At 35.7% G+C, this 20,493-nt stretch overlaps 2 protein-coding genes across 14 annotated transcripts in view; one reads left to right on the forward strand and one right to left on the reverse strand.

Moving 5' to 3' along the window:
• Window positions 1–20,452, forward strand: part of JMJD1C (jumonji domain containing 1C) — a 308,561-nt gene extending 288,109 nt beyond the window's left edge. For all 9 annotated transcript variants that reach the window (XM_079900215.1, XM_079900218.1, XM_079900211.1 and 6 more), the window contains 9 exons: window positions 834–1,112; window positions 3,904–4,072; window positions 4,780–4,870; window positions 5,342–5,472; window positions 5,866–5,988; window positions 9,280–9,419; window positions 10,961–11,137; window positions 19,083–19,214; window positions 19,475–20,452. In XM_079900215.1, coding sequence (XP_079756341.1) covers window positions 834–1,112; window positions 3,904–4,072; window positions 4,780–4,870; window positions 5,342–5,472; window positions 5,866–5,988; window positions 9,280–9,419; window positions 10,961–11,137; window positions 19,083–19,214; window positions 19,475–19,564 — 1,332 coding nt within the window. In that variant the 3' untranslated portion in view covers window positions 19,565–20,452. The remainder of the gene's footprint in view (window positions 1–833; window positions 1,113–3,903; window positions 4,073–4,779; window positions 4,871–5,341; window positions 5,473–5,865; window positions 5,989–9,279; window positions 9,420–10,960; window positions 11,138–19,082; window positions 19,215–19,474) is intronic.
• The window catches only part of NRBF2 (nuclear receptor binding factor 2), a 74,189-nt gene continuing 58,576 nt past the window's right edge, over window positions 4,881–20,493 (reverse strand). For 3 of the 5 annotated variants that reach the window (XM_079900224.1, XM_079900223.1, XM_079900220.1), the window contains one exon: window positions 11,232–17,935. The gene's annotated coding sequence lies outside the window, so the exon portion shown is untranslated. Of the gene's footprint in view, window positions 5,131–9,518; window positions 10,659–11,231; window positions 17,936–20,493 lie in introns of those variants that run through there. The other 2 variants (XM_079900222.1, XM_079900221.1) reach the window with 2 other exon arrangements.

Consider the following 20,493-nt stretch of genomic DNA (forward strand, 5'->3'; position numbering starts at 1 on the left):
AAATAGATGCACATGAAATCAAATATACCAAATTACTAAGCATGTTCCTATTTGCATTATAATTCTCATAACTTAAAAGCCAGAGATTTTGTTCTTTTCCCAGGTGAAAAGGGTTGCAGAGGGGCATTTTGATTCCAAAAGAGTCCTAACATACTCCTTCAGAATTTGGTATCTAGTTGGGGGAGGGGGGGGCGGGCAGGGAATGACGTGGATGTGAATGTTTTGTTACTTAAAATATTTAGACATCAATTTTTGCTTTAATTATTCACCAAAAAAATTAAAAAAAAATAAAAACAAAAATTGCATAGGTAGACACAAATTTTTAGTGGCTTTTAAAAGTATTCGGGAGAGTATACCTATTTGTTCCCTCTGCCCCAATCCTAAAACGATATAAAAAGGAAGACCACACTTCTAGTTTCTGCAGATCCGGCGGTTTCTCACATGGAGACCACCCTACTTCTGCTTCCCACTGTCAGGAATAGTGTAGGGACTAGAGATCCATATCTATTGACATGATTCTTTTTTTGCCTCTCACCGCTGTGGCCTCTCCCGTTGCGGAGCACAGGCTCCAGACGCGCAGGCTCAGCAGCCATGGCTCACGGGCCCAGCCGCTCCGCGGCACGTGGGATTCTCCCGGACCGGGGCACGAACCCTGTCCCCTGCACCGGCAGGCAGACTCCCAACCACTGCGCCACCAGGGAAGCCACAATGACATGATTCTTGAAGCCAGATATATTGTTTGTGTTGGTTGCTTGCTATGTAATAGTAAATAAAAACAAAAGTTTCCAAATGTAATCATTTCCCCTGAAAGTATAATTTTTTTTCCTTATTAGAGTGGTAAAAGTGGAAGGACTATGCCAAACATTCTTGATGATATAATTGCTTCAGTTGTTGAAAACAAAATTCCACCAAATAAAGCCTCTAAGATAAATGTAAAACCAGAGCTCAAAGAAGAACCTAAAGAAAACAGAAAACCTGCCATGGATGAAAACAATAAATTGTACAGTGATATACCACATTCTTGGATCTGTGAAAAGCATATTCTGTGGCTTAAGGATTATAAAAATATTAATAATTGGAAGCTTTTCAAAGAGTGTTGGAAACATGGACAAGTGAGTATTTTAAGCTGATTTAGTATGCTCTGAGTGGAACTAAAGCTGGTTGAATAGGAAAAATGGTTTTCTCCTTAGGATTAGAAAGGGGAAAGATAATACTTGACACATTTGAGTTGGAAGATATCAAAAACACCAAAAAAGTTACCAGAATGATTGTTTCTGAATCCTTATTTTTTTGGCCAGATTTATATGAATTAACAGGGAAACATTGATTATTTGATGTTATAATTTCAATTTGTTAGCAGACTTTTAATAAAGCCATATATTCACAAAGTTTGGTATCACCTTCCTTTTTTTACATTTGTATTTTAGTTAACAGATTCATTTCTGCTATCACAGTGTTAATAGTAAAAGCAGTTTTCTTGAACTGATGAGAAGTGTAGATGCTTTTGCCTTTAATATTTACCTATAGAACATTTATTTATAAGTTAGTTCATAAAATCTTGAACGACAAACTCCATTATTTAACTTGGCTCAAATAAAAATGATTTTCTGTTTGACCAGTTTTGATACAATAATGTTTGATACATACTTCAGATGGTAATTTACATTAATGCACAAATTAGGATTTTGCATGACTTAATATTATCTTGTTTTTTTCTTGCATTCTGGAAAACATCATTGCTATTTTACTTCCCTTTTTTTATTCAACAGAGAGTTATTGAGCACCTAATAAAATCTAGTGTTTGTGCTGGCCATTAAGGATATAAAAATGAGTACATCATGTAAAAATGAGTAAGAACCATTTTAGTACAATGGTTCTTAATCTTTTTAGGTCTCTAGTCCTTTGTAAAATCCAATGACAGCTTGGTTCCTCACCCTAGGAAAAATACACGTCCATGCAATTGCATATACACGGTATTTAGCATATATTTTTTTGGTTGGCTCTCCCTTGAAGCCCTGATGCCATTGCTGCGTCACAATTCAGACGACTTAAATTTGTATAGGCTTAAACAGTCTTATAAATACATCACATGTTCTCAGAACTTTAAGGTACTGTGGAAACCGAAAAGAGTGAATGAATAAGCTAGAGTACTAATTCAAAAGGGCTAGTATGAATTGATGTCTTAGGGGTTAAGTGAAGGTTTTATAGATGGACAAGAGGTTGGAAATAAAAAGGATCAGGTGTTTGGGGAACTGTTCAGTAGCTTTGTTTATCTGACATAAGTAAGAGTTCTGTGGGGTAATGATGGGGAAATGAGGTGGTTACAGTTATGATTATGAGGGGCCTTTATATCTTGCTGAAGAGTTTGAACTTGTTCCTGTAGATGACAGTTTTAATTGAAGAATCAAAGAACTCAGATTGACTTTTTAAATTGAAGTATATTTGATGTACAATATTATGTAATTTACAGATGTACAATATAGTGATCCACATTTTTTAAAGGTTATACCCTATTTATAGTTACTATAAAATATTGGCTGTATTCCCTGTGTTGTACAGATCGACATTTTAAAATAACTGACAGCAAAGCAGATTGGAAGTTGAATTGGAGGGGAATAAGACCAGAGGCAAGGAGCCAAATTAGCAAGGCTTTCAGTATTTCAGGAAGATAATGATGATAGTAGCCTAAGAATTCTGCTTTAGAATATTCTGATTTATTAATTAACGTGCCTCTATAATTTTTTTTAACTTTTATTTTTCCCAAGCTGCTGGTTACCAAAATAAGGAGTGGCACAGGGCTGGATGGGAGTATTCCTGGATAGGCATAATAAGGGCTAGGAGTTAATATGTGAATTGTCAGCAGTAGTTAATTATCTAATAGCTGAAACTGTTTTAATAGTTGGATATATTATTAGCCCATTGAAAGGAAGTTTAATGTTGCAGTTACCCAAGTGGTTAACCAAACTTCTTTAAGGTGGTTTTTGCTGTTGTTTATTCCTTTTCTTTTGAGATACCTTTTTGTGATAACCCTAGCTTGAGGTTATTCTGCACTTATCATTCCTCAAATTTTATTATCTTGTGAGTTTTAAGAGTACTTAAAAATAACATCTTTTACAAGAGACTCTTACGTCATAACTTTCTGTGTTCTCTTTTACCTTTCATTTATAATAAAGGAATTTAAAAAAAAAGAAACCTAAGAATAATGCATCAGATTGCCTTTAGAGGTCTTTTTTTACATCGGCATTGGAGTTTTAAAACCACAAATCTTCAATTGTTGGTTTTTGGGTTAGAGAGCCGTGAGGGAATTTGAATTCATGTGATTTCAAAGGAGAGATTCACTTTCAGGGAGTTTGGTCATTCGACTTGAAATTTATTGTTGTTGCACTTGGTTGTTTAATATTTTTGTCATGATCCTTGTAGAGGTAAAGAATGTGTTTTAGGTGATATAAAATCGGAATGTATATAAATTATGTTTTAATCCCAAGGATTCTGTATTTTATTTAAAAATCTTATTTACATATATTGCATATATACAAATATATAAGGTTATGTTTTGTCTATAAAAAGGAGTCTGTAAATAAAACATATTTATATTGCCTAGAAATTTTTTAGTATAGCCTTTCAGACTCTTTCCTGAAAACCACTACATATTTTTTGTTTTCAAAATGGCAGTGTACTCTGCCATGTACATGGCATTCTCTTATCAGCTTTTCTCTTTGAAAATATATTGTGAACATCTTTCCAGGTCAGGGACTATTTTTGAAAGCCTCTTTTATTCTCACAATTTGTCATTAGTTCTAAAATTCAACATGTTAACCGTCTGTTGTGTGTGTGTGTAAAATCAAATTTTGGAAGTGTGCATATACCTTTTAACTTTTCTTTATCTGTCTGTTTATTTATAAGCCTGCAGTGGTTTCTGGTGTGCATAAGAAAATGAACATTAGCTTGTGGAAGGCGGACTCAATTAGTCTTGATTTTGGAGACCACCAGGCTGATCTCCTGAACTGCAAAGACAGCATTATTTCAAATGCCAGTGTTAAGGAATTCTGGGACGGTTTTGAAGAAGTTTCAAGTATGTTGTTTTTTGTTTCTTTGTTTTACTGTTTTCTTAAACATTTCCCCCCCAAATGATAAATTGTTTAATCTTTAAAATGTCTGTATTACTTTGTTGTCCAGTAAAAAGGAACAAGTACTTGGAAGTAGGAGACTGGGTCCTATTCCTGGCTCTACCCCTCATTTTCTGTAACCATAAAGAAGTCATTTAGGAATTCCCTGGTGGTCCAGTGGTTAGGACTCAGCACTTTCACTGCCGAGGCCCGGGTTCATTCCCTGGTCAGGGAACTAAGATCTCACAAGCAAGCCACACGGTGCAGCCAAAAAAAAAAAAAAAAGTCATTTATACTGTTTCCATATGTCATATTCAATATATTAATATTCTTGGGGAATATTTTTGGCAACCCCCACAACATTTGAAACTTGAATAACATACTTTGTGTAAAACATTTTGAAAAAGTAAAAGTAAAAATGTGAGACTGTAATTTTAATAACAATTGTAAAGAGGCTTTTTTTAAAGAATTTTATGGTGATATTACAGATATCTGTGTTCATAAGGAACAAACATCTTAATACTACATGAATACATAAGAAAAGTCCATAAGCAAGCATTCTTTACCTACTGTACAATAATAGAGGTATTCATTCATTTCACATTTCTTCCTTCCTCTAAACATTAATAAAAAGACAGAGATTATCTTTTAATAATCAATTGCATTCTTACAGAACGGCAAAAAACGAAAGGTGGAGAAACAGTTGTTTTAAAACTGAAAGATTGCCCTTCAGGAGAAGACTTCAAGACTATGATGCCAGCAAGGTATGTATGTCTGTTTATACTTGTTATTTTGACTCTTGGCTTTGAGGTTGAGCTGAGATTATCCCCAGAAGTGGGATAATGATCTACAAATGTGAGCTTTAGGCAGTATCCTCCTCAATTAAAAATAAGTAATAAAAAAAGAAAGAACTGAATCTCTGTAGTCTGAGCAGGGGGAAGTCTTCGTTAGGGCAGTAAAGAAGAGGATGCTGTCAGAGGAGGCCCCATTTGGGACCTCTCTTCTCTTTGGTGCTTTCAATTTGCTGTGTTCAAGGAAAGAGAATTGCGGTTTTAGTCAGTATCACTTCTATTCTTTGCTTATCCATGTATTATGCATTCATTTAAACTTTGAAGTCAAGGAAAGTGTTAACTGTTAAAGACCTTAAGGAAAGTTTAGCAACTTGAACATTTATATATTTGAAAGTACTTAAGAATGTAAACCTTTATTCAAAAGAAGTCAATGTTATTCTTCAGATATGAAGACCTTTTAAAAAGCCTGCCATTGCCAGAATATTGTAATCCAGAAGGAAAATTCAATTTGGCCTCTCATTTGCCAGGATTTTTTGTACGCCCTGATCTAGGACCCAGGTTGTGCAGTGCTTATGGTAAGTATATATTTGCATTTCTATCAACTTGGAGTATATGGAAGTTTAACTTCCTTCCAAAGATAAATTATCTAATCATTTTTAGATTCTGCTAAATCCGTTCCTTTAATAATCCATTGAAATCTTTTTCTGAGTCAAGCAGTGTATATTAGGTATTAATAGCCAATATATAGTTAAGTACCTGCTCATTCCTTATAAAATATAGTTACATTTTCTATTAATTTGATTTTTATGGTACATTTCATGGATTGTGATATTTTGTGAGCAGGTTTTGGAATAAGGAGACTAAAACTCAAATTACAATTAACAGATTTTCCTCATAGAGCTGATTTTGGAAGGAATATCTAGGATATATAAAGTGTTATGCTAAATAAAACTTCATTTTATACACAGGTGTAGCTGCTGCTAAAGATCATGATATAGGAACAACAAATCTACATGTTGAAGTTTCTGACGTTGTAAATATTTTAGTATATGTTGGCATAGCGAAAGGAAATGGCATTCTCTCAAAAGCAGGTAAAGAAACTTAAAGAATAGTGGTCTTTGGAATAACAGTTGAATAACCACACACAATAATATTATCCAGAATGTCAGCCTCTGAGTTAACATCAAAGATTCTCCAAAAAATTGCAGTGGATATTGGGATATTTTAATATTTATTTGGAGCTGTGATTAATTTACCTGGTTTTTTTTTTTTAACACAAAAGGAATTTTAATTTTAAAAGTGAATTTTTTTAATTTGCTCATTTCCTATTATTAAATATTGGGTTTATGAAAATAAACTGGTAAGCTCACTTATAAACATTTAGTGAAGAACAGAAATTAGGTCCTTGAGCTCTGAAGATGATTAAGGCATGTTTGTGTCTAAAGCATTCTTTTTTCCCCTCTAGTACCAGAGAGAAGGGGCCTTTTCTCCCAAGTAGAAATAACTGTTCAATCCAGTGCATAGGTTTTAGAGTCTGTCCTCTAGGTTTCTTTCTAAAACCTTGTTCCATCTATCATTCCCTTCTTTATAGACATAGGTCCTTCAACTTTCTTTCTCCACTGGCTTCTTTTCTCAGAGTAGGAGCAAACTTCAGACTTTTCCTCCTTCCTTTAAAAGCCGCCTTCAGACCTTGTCTTCCTTGCCACCATCCTATTGCTCCTGCCCTCATAACATTATTTGCTGTGTCTATCACCTCCCTTTCATATTTCAGCTCAATGCAGGTTGGCCCCTGCCTGCCGCCCCACTGAGATTATCTGTACTGTTGCTATTGCTGTGGCTTTCACTGATAGTCATATTTCAATACAATGGTTTCTTTGTGGTCCTCTTATTATTTGTACCCTCTGTAGTAAACGACACCTCTTCTTCAAATAGTTTCCTTGGCTTCAGTAACACTACTCCTCTCATTCTTCATATGGTGGAGTTTCAGACTTTTCTAGAGTTATAGACTTTATCCTCTCCCTTTTCTGGTTTACGTGCACTTCCTGTGAAATTCTATACATGATTTCCGACCAGTTAGCTGAACAATTCTATCTGGAGCCCAGAATATATCTGCAGCTTAGTGGCTAGGTGCTCAGGACATGGGGGTTTATTATAATATTCACTCAGTTTTTGTGTCTATTTGACAGCTTCTATAATACACAACCTAAATTCCTCCAAAACTGTAGAAACTCATAGTTTCTCAGCTTCTTTAACTGACTCTATTGATTGTAATTGATAAAAACTCTTGTCTCCCCTACTCCCAAGGATTTGAGAGTCAGGCACACTTGAGTTGTAGTCTCAGCTCTAGGACAGAAATGTGTGCGACCTTTGATATCAGATTACTTCTCCTTTCAAAGCCTATGGTGCCACACAGTTACAGTTGCCCCTTCGTATCTGCGGGTTCTGCACCTGTGGGGTCAACCAGTCAAGGACAGAAAAAACACAGCAAAAAGAAAATACTCCAGTAAGTTTCAAAAAGCAAAACTTGAATTTGCTATGTGCTGGCTTTCAAAAAGCAAAAGGAGTTTGCTGTAGCCAGCAACTGTTTACATAGCACTCACATTGTATTTACAATTATTTACCTAGCATTTACATTGTATTAGATATTATAGCACTTAGTCTACAATACAGAGGTTACATCTGCTTTTCTCCCCTACTTTTCTTTCATCTCCTTAAATGCTAGAACTTCCTTATTCATCTTTGTTCTGCTCATCTCCCTCCCCCTGCTCACCTCCCATCCCTCATTCATAGCATAATGTTTGATCTTTTGAGAAAAAGTCATCAGCTTTTAATTTTAATTCTTGGACTTTAATTCTTGGACTGTCTTTCTTTAAAGTTTTTGCCAATTTTTTAGATGGTCACAAAAAAAGGAATGTTTTAGTGTTATAATAATGCTTAAAACACATCAAGAAAACCGACCTACATAAAGCACATGCTTTTTCCTCTGCATACAGTGGCTCTCCTACCTCCTGTCTCCCTAGCAAATTCCTGTATTCATCCCTCAAAATGTAGCTCAGATTGTCACCTCCCCCTAGAGGTCTTCATTTAAAGAATAAACTTTCCCTGCTCCAGCAACCATTTTCTTCCTTGTGATTTCACTGTCACAAATTAGGAAATATCTGATGTATTCTTTCTAGCAGCCTTTTTAGAATTCACAGAGCAGTAACAATTTTCTTTTTATCTTTTTCATTAAAAGATAACATTCGAGGACTGACCCAGTCTTTGTGTACCCTTTTGTACTCGTATGATTGTGCTTAACCACTATGTGATATTCTTGTTTATTTGCCTACACTTATTAATATCATCTTTTATTCTGTGAAGTCTTAACTGGGTCTTTCTTAACTCTAATCCCCAAGATTCTAGGACAGTGCTTGGCATATTGTAAACACCTAATGTATAACTTCAAGAAATCTTTGCAGCTCACTTTAAAGATAAAAAAGATATAACTGTCACAAATGAGGGAACATTTGCTATGTTCTTTGTATTAGGCAATAGATTTCCTTTTCTCTTAAAACATTTCTTTAAAATGTTCATTGTGGGGTGGGGGTGGGATGAATTGGCAGATTGGGATGGACATCTATACACTAATATGTATAAAATGGATAACTAATAAGAACCTGCTGTATTAAAAATAAAATACTAAAATGTTCATTGTAGTAAAATCAGGCATTTGAAAACGACATTCCTGCCCTTCACTCAGAGGTAACTACAGTTAACATTTCTTCTGTGCATATATATGTGCAGTTTTTAATTTGTCAATAGTTCAGAAGAATGGCCTGATGCCGCCTCAGTCATAGCACCCGAAGCTTTTGCATTTGATTACAGATTAACCAATAATAGTAAATGAGATCTCCCAGAAATTAGTCGGAAGACATTTTGCTCTGCCACTCATTAGTCATGGCAATGAATAAATCCCTTCTCCTCACTGAACCATTTTGCTGAGCTGTAAAGTAGAGGTTATGATCCTTGCCTACCATATAGGGGTCACGATAGTCCTTTTTATGAAATGCTGTGAGTACGAAACATTGTTATGACCACACCCTTGGGACAGGATGAAACTTGGTTATGTTTGAGTTAAAAGTCCTTGCGTTTTCATCTCCCATCCTTTGGTTTACAGAAAACAAATGAACTGGGAAAGTTACTGTTGATTCTGTTCCCAGTTACCCCGGCTCATTGTTCTCTGCTCTTATAGTTGTAACAGTTTTCATGTAGAACTGGGTTTATCTTCTCTTTAAGAGTCCCAGTCTAGTCAGGCATTATGCTACTATGATAGATCAATTGTAGGAGATGTGGCTTTCTGGTGGAGTCTTTACTGACCAGTTTGAATATATTCTGTGTTTCAGGAATACTTAAGAAATTTGAAGAAGAAGATTTAGATGACATTTTAAGAAAACGATTGAAGGACTCAAGTGAAATACCTGGTGCTCTGTGGCATATTTATGCTGGGAAAGATGTTGACAAGATAAGGGAATTTCTTCAGAAGGTATAATTTAGGTTACAGACAGTTTTATCTCTTCACCTTGAGCAGAGACTTAAATTTTAATGTAACTTCATGGGCATTCAGCAGTATAAGATGATTGAGTAATTTTTACTTAGGAGGATGGAATTTTTTGCTGTTGAAAATCAAAAGCTCCTTTCTCTTGAGGAATTTGAATGGCAGCTTCTTCTCAGTTGGTAGTACTCCTTCATCCCCTTAGAGTAAAGAACTTGTTAATGAGTCAGATGTTACCCTTGATGAAAAGTAGTGATTGGAATTATAGAATATAAAACCTGTCATAGAAACACGTAAAGAAGGCAGAATTTTTATTGTATTGGTATTTTTGGCTGTTGACCTAGACAGTAATTCTGCTCTCTCATATCTGTGATACTTATTTGAATAGACTGAAATTGAGTAACTGTATACTTGTTAAAAAAGTGACACATTAATCTGAAATTGGTTCAAACCCTTTTCTCAAATATTTTCTGAATTTTGTAATTATAGGGATTTCTTTTAATGGACCATAATTGCTGTTTTTCTTATTATACTTCATCTTCTTTCTGAATGGACTTAAGGTTTGTCTTTGTCTCAGTGTGAGGCAAGGGAGCTATGGCCCTGTAACTACTATTTTATCCCAGAACTACCTAACAGTCTTTTAATTTAAAATGTTATAAACTATGCTTTTTAAAGCAGAACATTTCACTGGTTCGTTAGAGGGTCCCTTGAAAGTGATTTGTCAAGGGTTAGAAGGTTAGCAATATAAAGGTTATTTATCTGTGTACCTACCTTAAAAAAAGAGCAGCAAAAAGAAATGTTTATGGGGACTTTCCTGGTGGTCCAGTGGTTAAGACTCCACACTCCCAATGCAGGGGGCCCAGATTCAATACCTGGCCAGGGAACTGGATCCCGCATGCCGCAACTAAGAGATGCTGCAACGAAGATCCCAAGTGCCACAACTAAGACCCCATGCGGCTGAATGAATGAATGAATGTTTATGATGTCCACACATTCAAATGGTTTGGCTTTTGGAAAAAAGTTACTAAACTAAGCTTTTCCCCGTCTTTGTGCTATACTCTTAAAATAATTGTAAGGAACCAAATGGATGAAAGCTTCACAGTAGAGAGAATTCCCTGTTGTACCAGTGGTTAGGGCTCTGTGCTTCCGACTGCAGGGGGCACGAGTCTGATCCCTCGTCAGGGAACTAAGATCCCACATGTTGCACGGTGCAGCCCCCTAAAAAAAAGACTGAAAAAGAAATAAATAATAGTTAATAAAACTATTTTTTTAAAAGAGAACTTCATAGTGGAAGAAGGTAAGGGAGTATGATTTACTTTATTAATAGCGTATCAGTGTGCAATATTGTTTTCATGTCCTTTGGCTTTTCCAATTGTAGAATATCATTTTCTTTAACTTAAGCTCAGTCATCGTTTCAGAAGATTCTGAGAACAGACTGTTATTGTAAAGAAAACTGAAATTTAACGGAACAGGATTTACCATTTTCTTTACTTAAATTGGGGTATATATTTTCATTTTAATCTATATTTCAGATTTCAAAAGAACAAGGCCTTGAAGTTCTACCAGAACATGATCCAATTCGTGACCAGAGTTGGTATGTGAACAAAAAGCTTCGCCAAAGACTGCTTGAGGAATATGGAGTCAAAGCCTGCACTCTTATTCAGTTCCTTGGTGATGCCATCGTCTTACCAGCAGGAGCACTTCATCAGGTATATAAAAGGTTGCTTCTAACACACTTGTTACTGAAAGAACCAGAAAGAAATTGTTCTGAGTATAAATATAAATGAAGGAAGATGTAAGAAAGAATGACCTACACCAGTATGCCTTCATTAAGAAATTACTGAAACAGCTTTTCAGTGCTTGATGAGATCTGACGTAATTAAATGCTTTGAGACCTTTAAATATATAAACATGAGCCAGATTTCCATTTTTGTATTGCTACTGTTTGGTGGATTGAAATCGAATTTCAAAGACTTTTAAGGAAAAAAAGAGTTACTGTATATTCAGTTCTCAATAGCTGAGACTTAACAGTGGGAGGGGGGAGTATCAGGACTTAGAGATGATACATTTTCTAAGGCACCAAATATGAGTAGAATGAGTTATTAGGTAGACCATTCCATAATTCAGGCTTTCACTGTACTTCCTGCCTCTTTTTAGTTTGCTAACGTAGCAATAGCACGTCGAAAGAAAGGTGCTGCGTAATTTTTATAGCTACTGATTCACAAAACTTTAAAACTGAAATACACATCTAGTCTTCGTTTCTGTGGCTTGACTGTGTGGCACCTAGAAGAATGGCATAGAATAGATGGTGATATGGAGGGTTTGGATTAAAAGCATATAGTGGGTTCCTATAAGTAGACTGAAGCTACCGCAGAGCAGTTTAGCACTCATAGTAACAGAGTGCAAAGGAAACCCGAGAATCCAGAAAACTAGTTTGCCTCAGAGTTGGTTCCCCACCTTTGCCACCACCTGGTTATTGAGATGTATCTGATGTGTTTACTTTTACCAAGCAAAGTTTCCTACATTTTATATAACTGTATGCAATTACTGCCTGTGTAATATTTGTGACACTATTATAATAGCCACAAATATTTCTTAAGTGAGAATAGTTGCTTAGTTTTTAAGATGTCAAGTTAGGGTTAGATTTATCATTCTTAGATCTCAAACAGCATTTATTGTAAAATATAATTAAGTGTATTAATTAAATGAATGTATTATTTATGTTAAATTGTTTTATTTTCTCATGGACTTATATCATCATTTCAGAGATGTGTCATTTATGATTCATGTTTAACTGGGATTCACCCCACATACTATTCTTTGGCCTTCTAGCCTCTTATCAGAAAATAGCTAATCTGTATTCACATGTAAAATGCCCTCAAAGGAGCAGTCTTGTTTAAGAGAATAGCACAGTAAATGTTTTTCTAACTAGGTGTAATTATTTGATAATACAAAACAGGTTCAGGTTCCCTTGAAAATCCTTACTCACATACTCAGTTTATCCAGTATCCATTTTCTTAAAAGTCATACTGGACAGTGCATTTTTTAGGTATCATTTGCATTATAATGTACCTTTTAGTGTACAGTTCTGTAAGTTTTGATAAATATGTAGTTAGGCAACAACACAATCAAAATAAAGAACATTGCCATCACTTCAGAAAATTCCCTGTTACTCCCGCCCCCCCCACTCCCCACATACTTTTGTTTTTAATTTTTATTGGAGTAGAGTTGATTTATAATGATGTATTAGTTTCAGGTGTACAGCAGAGTGAATCAGTTATACATATACATGTATCCACTTTTTTTAGATTCTTTTCCCATACAGGCCATTACAGAGTATTGAGTAGAGTTCCCTGTGCTATACAATAGGTCTTTATTAGTTATCTATTTTATATGTTAGTAGTGTGTATGTGTCAATCCCAGTCTTCCCTCCCTTTCGCCCCTGGTAACCGTAAGTTTGTTTTCTACATCTGCGACTCTATTTTTGTTTTGTACATAAGTTCATTTGTACCATTTTCTTAGACTCCACATATAAGCGATATCATATATTTGTCTTTCTCTTACTTCACTCAGTATGACAATCTCTAGGTCCATCCATGTTGCTGCAAATGGCATTATTTCGTTCCTTTTTATGGCTGAGTAATATTCCATTGTGTGTGTGTGTGTGTGTGTGTGTGTGTGTGTACACACACACACAAACACACCACATCTTCTTTATCCATCCCTCTGTCAATGGGCATTTAGGTTGCTACATGTCCTGGCTATTGTAAATAGTGCTGCAGTGAACATTGGGGTGCATGTATCTTTTCAAATTACAGTTTTCTCTAGATATATGCCTAGGAGTGGGATTGCTGGATCATATGGTAGTTCTATTTTTAGTTTCTTAAGGAACCTGCATACTGTTCTCCATAGTAGCTATACCAATTTACATTCCCACCAACAGTGTAGGAGGGTTCCCTTTTCTCCACACCCTCTCCAGCATTTATTGTTTGTAAACTTTTTGATGATGGTCATTCTGACCGGTGTGACCTCATTGTGGTTTTGATTTGCATTTCTCTAATAACTAGTGATGGTGAGCATCTTTTCATGTGCCTTTTGGCCATCTGCATGTCTTCTTTGGAAAAATGTCTATTTAGATCTTCTGCCCATTTTTTGATTGGGTTGTGGTTTTTTTTTTTTTGATATTGAGCTGCATGAGCTGTTTGTATACTTTGGAGATTAATCCCTTGTTGGTTGCTTCATTGGCAAATATTTTCTCCCATTCTGAGGGTTGTCTTTTCATTTTGTTGGTTTTCTTTTCTTTGCTGTGCAAAAGCTTTTTAATTAGGTTCCATTTATTTTTATTTTCATTAATCTAGGAGGTGGATCAAAAAAGATCTTGCTGCTATTCATGTCAGAGAGTGTTCTGCCTGTTTTCCTCTAAGAGTTTTACAGTATCTGGTCTTACATTTAGGTCTTCAGAGGTTATTTTTGTGTGTGGTGTTAGGGTGTGTTCTAATTTCATCATGTATACAGCTGTCCAATTTCCCCAACACCACTTATTAAAGAGAGTGTCTTTTCTCCCTTGGACACTCTTGCCTCCTTTGTCATAGTTTAGATGTGTGTGGGTTATCTCTGGACTTTCCATCCTGTTCCACTGATCTACCCCCCACTTTTTAGTCAACCTCTTCTCCTACCTGATATTGCTACAACCACTTATCTATTTTCTTTCTCTATAGTCCTGCCTTTATATGAATGTCATATGATTGGACAGTATGTAGCCTTTGAGTCTGACTTTTCTTATTCAGTATAATGTATTTGAGTTTCATCCATGTTATTGTGTACATCAGTAGTTTCTTTTTATTTCTGGGTAGTTTTTCATTGTTGTTTTCAGTTTGGGGCAATAATCCACTATAAGCCACATTTACGTACAGGTTTTTGTATGAATATTGGTTTTCATTTCAGTTGGGTAAATACCGAGTAGTGGGACCACCTGGTCACATGATAAGTGTGTGAATAACTTTATAAGATACTGCCAGGCTGGTGGTTGTACCATGTTCCATTCCCCGAAGCAGTATATGTGAGTTCCATCTCCTCTGCTTACTGTCAGTTTTGTTTTTAAGCATTTGAATCTCACTATGGCTTTAATTTACATTTTCTTAATAACTAAATATGTTGAACATCTTTTCTCGTGTTTATTTGCCATCTGTAAATCTGTTTTGGTAAATGTGTTCAAATATTTGTCCATTTTTTTCAACATGGATAGGCTGGGATATATTAAAATTAAAAATTCCTGTTCATTAAAAAAAGCACCATTAAGAGAGTGAAAACGTAACCCAAGAGTGGGAGAGGTATTTGCAATACATTTATATATACATTTTTGTAATTGGGTTCTTTTTTCTTACTATGTTGAATGTCTTTAAGTCCTTTGTCTGATATGTGCTTTTGCACATATATTCTCCCAACCTGTGGGTTGTCCTTCCATTTTCTTAATGGTGTCTTCCAAAGAGCAGTTCTTAAATTCTGATGAAGTTCAGTTGATCAGGTTTTTTTTAATGTATTATATACTTTCATTGTATCTGAAAAATTTTGCCTAGCCCAAGATCAAAAAGACTTTCTCTTAAATTTTCTTCTAGAAGTTTTATAGTTGATAGTCTTACATATAGGTCTGTTATCCATTTTTAGGTTAATTTTTGTATATAGTGCAGTGTGTGGACTGAAGTTCAGTTTTTTTGCATATGGACATGCAGTTGTTCCAGTACTGTTTGTCAAGAAAACAATCTTAAAATACTTTCTTTTGAAAATGTAATGCATTCATATGATTTTTAATTCAAACAGTACACAGTGGTTCACAGTGAAAATTAAGTCATTTTCTCACCTTTGCCCTCAGTTCCTCTACTCCAGAGGCAATCACTATTACCACAGAGAGAGTCTGCATGTAAATGTCTCTCTACTGCTTATACTTTCCTGGGGAAAGACAGGGAAGAGAATAGCCTTTTTTTCTCAAAATAGTGGGCAAAGTAATCCTGTTAAAAAGCTTAGTTCACAAGTCACTCTGCTTTAGCCTCACTTAAACAGTATGTACTTGTATCATATTCTGTACTTAAACACACTCTTAAGATGCTATACTTAAATAGACTGAAACAGCATCTAGACTGGCAAATTCTATTCTGATCTCTGCCACTAAATTGTTGAGTGTTCCAAAGTAAAAACCTTCTCTGCTGCATATTTTGGCACAGAATTGCAAGAATTTCTACCTTCCTTCCCTCACGTGATATGATAATGACAGCACAGTTATTTGTACTCTGTTTAAAGGGTGTTGTCCATGACTCACAAGTGGTGGTAATGTAGTTTTGAGAGAGAATTAAAAGGAAGTATGAACTCTGTTAACAATGTTAACTTGGATTTAAGACGCATTATTATTTACAATTTACGTAGTCCATAGAGGTCCTGAAAACTTTTCATTGATGGCTTCAACACTTCCAGTAAACCACAGGTAGCCCTTTAAATAATCCCAGAGTCTCAGTGCTTCTCTCACACTTTAGCATACATCTGAATTCCTGGAGGGCTTGATACAACACAGATTGCTAGACCCCATGCCCAGAGTTTCTGATTCAGTGGGTCTGAGGAGGGACCTGGAATTGTACATTTCTAACAAGTTCCCAGGTGACACTGACGTTACTGTTCAGGAACCACGCTTTGAGAACCACACAGATAGGAAGCCCTTGAAAAACCCAAGGCATGTAACAAAAAACTTCCGTCCAAACGATAGTGCAGGACTTGACTGGCCAGCAATGCTAGGGAAGAATCAACATACCTTTCTTTGATTTGTCAGCAGTGAGCACTTCGAGAAGCCTGGGGCGGGAGGAGAGACGGCCACGGGACAACTCTGTGCAGCGGCATTCAGATGTATATCTCGGCAAGTTGAGGGACAATATCATAGCCACAGCCCTCTTTATTTTCTAAGAACTACTCTAGAACTGCAGGCTTAAAAATCTTCTGTTGGCAAATGTGGCTGAGTCTGTGAAACCCTGTGTATACCCTTAGATAAAGCAGGTGAATCTTGACCTCCAGGATTCACTTTCTCAGCTCTAGTGTCCCGAGGTTTAGAGTAGCTTTCAGTTTTAAACAGCAACAGTTTTTTTAAATTAACAAAATCTTTACTGATAATTTTGTCCTCAACTACTTAACTGATTGTATTTGGTCATTCAAAGTAAGTTAATAATATTGCTAAGTTGTAAATTCTCTACATTCTTATGACTAAAAGGACTCAGACAAAATCACAGTGTCAAGATAATAACTTTCCTACTCTGAAAACAAAAGTTACATTTTCTTAACATTACCTATATATGATTACAACTGATCTTGAAGGCAAGTATGAATAAGACAGTCTGCCAAGGAAGTGAAAAGTAAATGACTCAAAGATGGCACAAAAAGGGGTAAGTGGAATGGGAAGTTCAGATATGTTTCACCTTAAAACTGAACCTTGCCTTTTCAAACTAACCCTTAAGTCTTTAAGCAGTCTATATCAAGTTGAGGTCATTAGGAAACAAAATAACATCTTGTAACCACTAATGAAAGTCACTGTTCTAAAAGTGATTTTAAAACAACCATAAGAATCAACTTTTTCAGAGCTCTGGAATCTAATTCAGAACTTACATGGACCAGCGGACTGCTTAATGAAGAAGAGGACATCTGAGTTTTGGCCTTCAAGGAAATCTCTGACAAGTCACTGGCTGACCACCTGAGATAACCGAACAGAGACATCAGTGAGCACGCCAGAGGAGGAATAGTCTTTGCAAAATTAGTTTGGAAAGGTCACAAAACAAATGGATGACTACAGTCCCTATCAATCAACAGCAGCAGACTGTGAGGCAGGGGAGAACCTGATTCTAGTTACCACAGGATAATGTTTAGATGTCCAGTTTCCAACAAAAAGTCACAAAGCATACACAGAAACAGGAAAGTAGGGCCCATTCATAGGGAAAAAATACCTCAACAGAAACTGTCCCTGAGGAAGGCCAGACATCAGACTTACTAGATAGACTTCTAAGTCAGTTATCTTAAATATGCTCAAAGGGCTAAAGGACTATGGAAAAAAGAAATAAAACCAGGCAAATGATGTTTGAATGCAATTAGAATATCAGTGAAATTATTTTTTAAAAAATAGTTACATATGCTAAAAGTTACATGCTAGAACTTCAGAAGGACTTAATCCCCACAGCATGTTCAGATGAATGTAAGGTGAGACAGGGCATTTGGAGCCTGTGTATGCTGGTATGACTGCGTTCATGTAGGACTGTAAAGCATCTGTTAGACAAGATATCACAGGAGCTGGGTTCCTGTTGACTTGCCATTTATTGGCTGATTTATCTTGGAACAGGCGCTGAACTGCTTATCCATAGTTTCCTGCTCTGTGAAATAGAGCATCTGTTCTACAGACACATAATGAAGATCCAATGAGACTGTACAGCAGTGCTGAAAATGTGAGGCATCCACTATGTTCATCCTCCACAGGAATCAACAACCTAATGATTAAAGGAAAAAAATGTTTATATGCTACCGAGTTATCAGTAAAGGCACAGTGCTTCAGTTAAAGACATCTGCAGCTGTTCAGGTGGTCACTATGCCCAGAGGAGCAATTCCAGCCCCTTTGGAATTTCATCACTCTATCATCAGATGTTTTCCACAGTCTCTATTCCCCACTTGTTATCTCCCTCTGCTCACTTCTGCCAACGAAATTTACTTGCATACTTTAAAAATTAGAATAAATGTAAATGTTTAGTTTTCCAGTTATTTCTCCTTTCCCAGGAATTTTATGATATCTTTTAATATCACTAGAGGACAGCAAAGAAACAAAATCCAGATTGGATAAGCTTGGTCCTTTCTCTCTCATTATCCTGAGTGTTGATAGAAAGCAGTTCTAAGAAACTGTAAAGTGCAGTTAGTCTGTACATATGCTGAACAAATAACAGGTAAGATTATTGACTGGCTTCTTGTGAACACCATTTAGTCACGAGAGGGAGAACTAGCAGAAAAACAGTTGTACTGACGCCACAAGAGACTGAAGGGTATCATCTTTAACTGGTTGATTTGAAAGAAAAGGCACAAAGGAAAAAAAAGCACAAACAAAATCCTCGGAGAATTCTAAAACTGCTGTGGTCAGTAGATCTGTCTGGAACTACAGTTTTCATCACAGTTCCTCATAAATAATCAAACTAAGTTTCATTTCCTTTAATCTACTCTCTGGTGTAAAAGTTAACAGTGAAATGACCAAATGCAGAAAGTCAAAGGAGCAACAACAGACATCCGGGTTGACTGCACTGATTGGTGAAACAGGTACCTTCCAGTTAGCATTTTGTTGTTGTTGTTGCTTTTAAGTAACACCCCCAAATCCACGTTGACAACATTGATAATTAGGATCTGATTATCAGCCTCTCTGAAGGATTCCTGGAAAAGTTCTTTTCTTTGCATCGTTTAAAAATATTCCATTTACATGAAGCTTTTCAGTGATAAACTTTCTCATAAAGTGTGGTGTTCCACTTTGAAATGCATTTGATGTTTTGGAGAAAATAAGTTCTCTGGTGAATTGTCTCTTGTTCCAGCAGACAACTTTGCTTCTCTTTATTCCCACCTCCTAAAACTTATATTCTTCTGTTTCTGTTTGGGGAATAGGTACAGAATTTTCACAGCTGTATTCAGGTAACTGAAGACTTTGTGTCTCCAGAACATCTAGTACAGTCATTTCATTTAACACAAGAACTGAGACTTCTGAAGGAAGAAATCAATTATGATGATAAGCTACAGGTAAGAGATGAGTTTTCTAACTAGCTCCTGTTCTGCAGGCTTTTTATATTCAGAATTACAAAACATGCATAACAGCTTAGGCCATCATTGCCTAGTTTGTCACATTAGGATAACAACCAAAGATTAGCGCCAGTATTTAATTATATGACTAATTTTAACTTTTGGCTTAACAGTTTTGTTTTTTTTTAAATTCTGATGCAGTTTTCATTTGTTAATTTACCTCCTGCTGAAGTGATCAGAAATACCAACATCTCTTTCAGGTTAAAAATATCTTGTATCATGCAGTCAAGGAAATGGTGAGAGCTTTGAAGATACATGAAGATCAAGTAGAGGCTATGGAAGAAAATTAGGTGTGGTCCAGTTTGATGTTTTTAGGCCATTGAACTGGAATTACTTACTCTTGAACAATGATATGTATGTACACTGACTTAAGCTTCATAAAACCATCAGTGCCAAGAAATTCTCTTTGTAGTAATTACTTGTTACTGACACCACAGCAGTATAGCATAAGTCACAGCTCCTGTGATTCAGTGATATTAAAACAAGCTTAATTTTAAAGCAGCAATTCATAGCTGTTTTTGTATTATAGTGTATATGATGTTTGTGAAAATGCCAGATTTAAAATGATGTATTTATTTTTGGAAAAAAAATACAAAATTCTATGCTATATTGTTGATCAAGTGTAAATGTGACTATGTACAGTTTACTAAAATAACTGATATTTTTCACTACATTGAGACAGTTACTGTGAGAATAGGACACAAAACACCAGCTATTGCCTGCATTTGGGAAATTGCTGAATCGCACAGCATACATGTCATAATTAGAAAATTACTGCCAAATGACTGTAAAATTTGTAAAATATAAAGTATATAAAGTAGATACTAAATACAGACACTTCAATATTTTGTTGAAGCTATTGACTGTACAATTAAACATTTTCAAAAGGTGTAATTTATTTAAAATTGTCTCATTTTGGTAAAATTTATGTGAACTTTTAAAGCTAAATATTAAACTTAATATGCTATGTAAATATATACATATATACATTTAATGATGTATTTTTTTAAAACATTGGCTTGCTTTTATTTGTTAAAGTGCAAGTGTTACATATGGCTTTGTAAAGTTGAGAGGGGTTTTACATTTTCCATTAAAAGGACTTTATCAAAAATTGGCTAGTCTAAGAGTTCTCCCTCTTGATATGCCTATTACTGGGGGCTTCGTCATCATCAAGGTGACTACCAGCATTTTCTTGTGATACAGTGTCCTCTCCTGGAAC

The sequence above is a fragment of the Stenella coeruleoalba genome (assembly GCF_951394435.1).
Source record: "Stenella coeruleoalba genome assembly, chromosome: 16".
Lineage (NCBI taxonomy): Eukaryota > Metazoa > Chordata > Mammalia > Artiodactyla > Delphinidae > Stenella > Stenella coeruleoalba.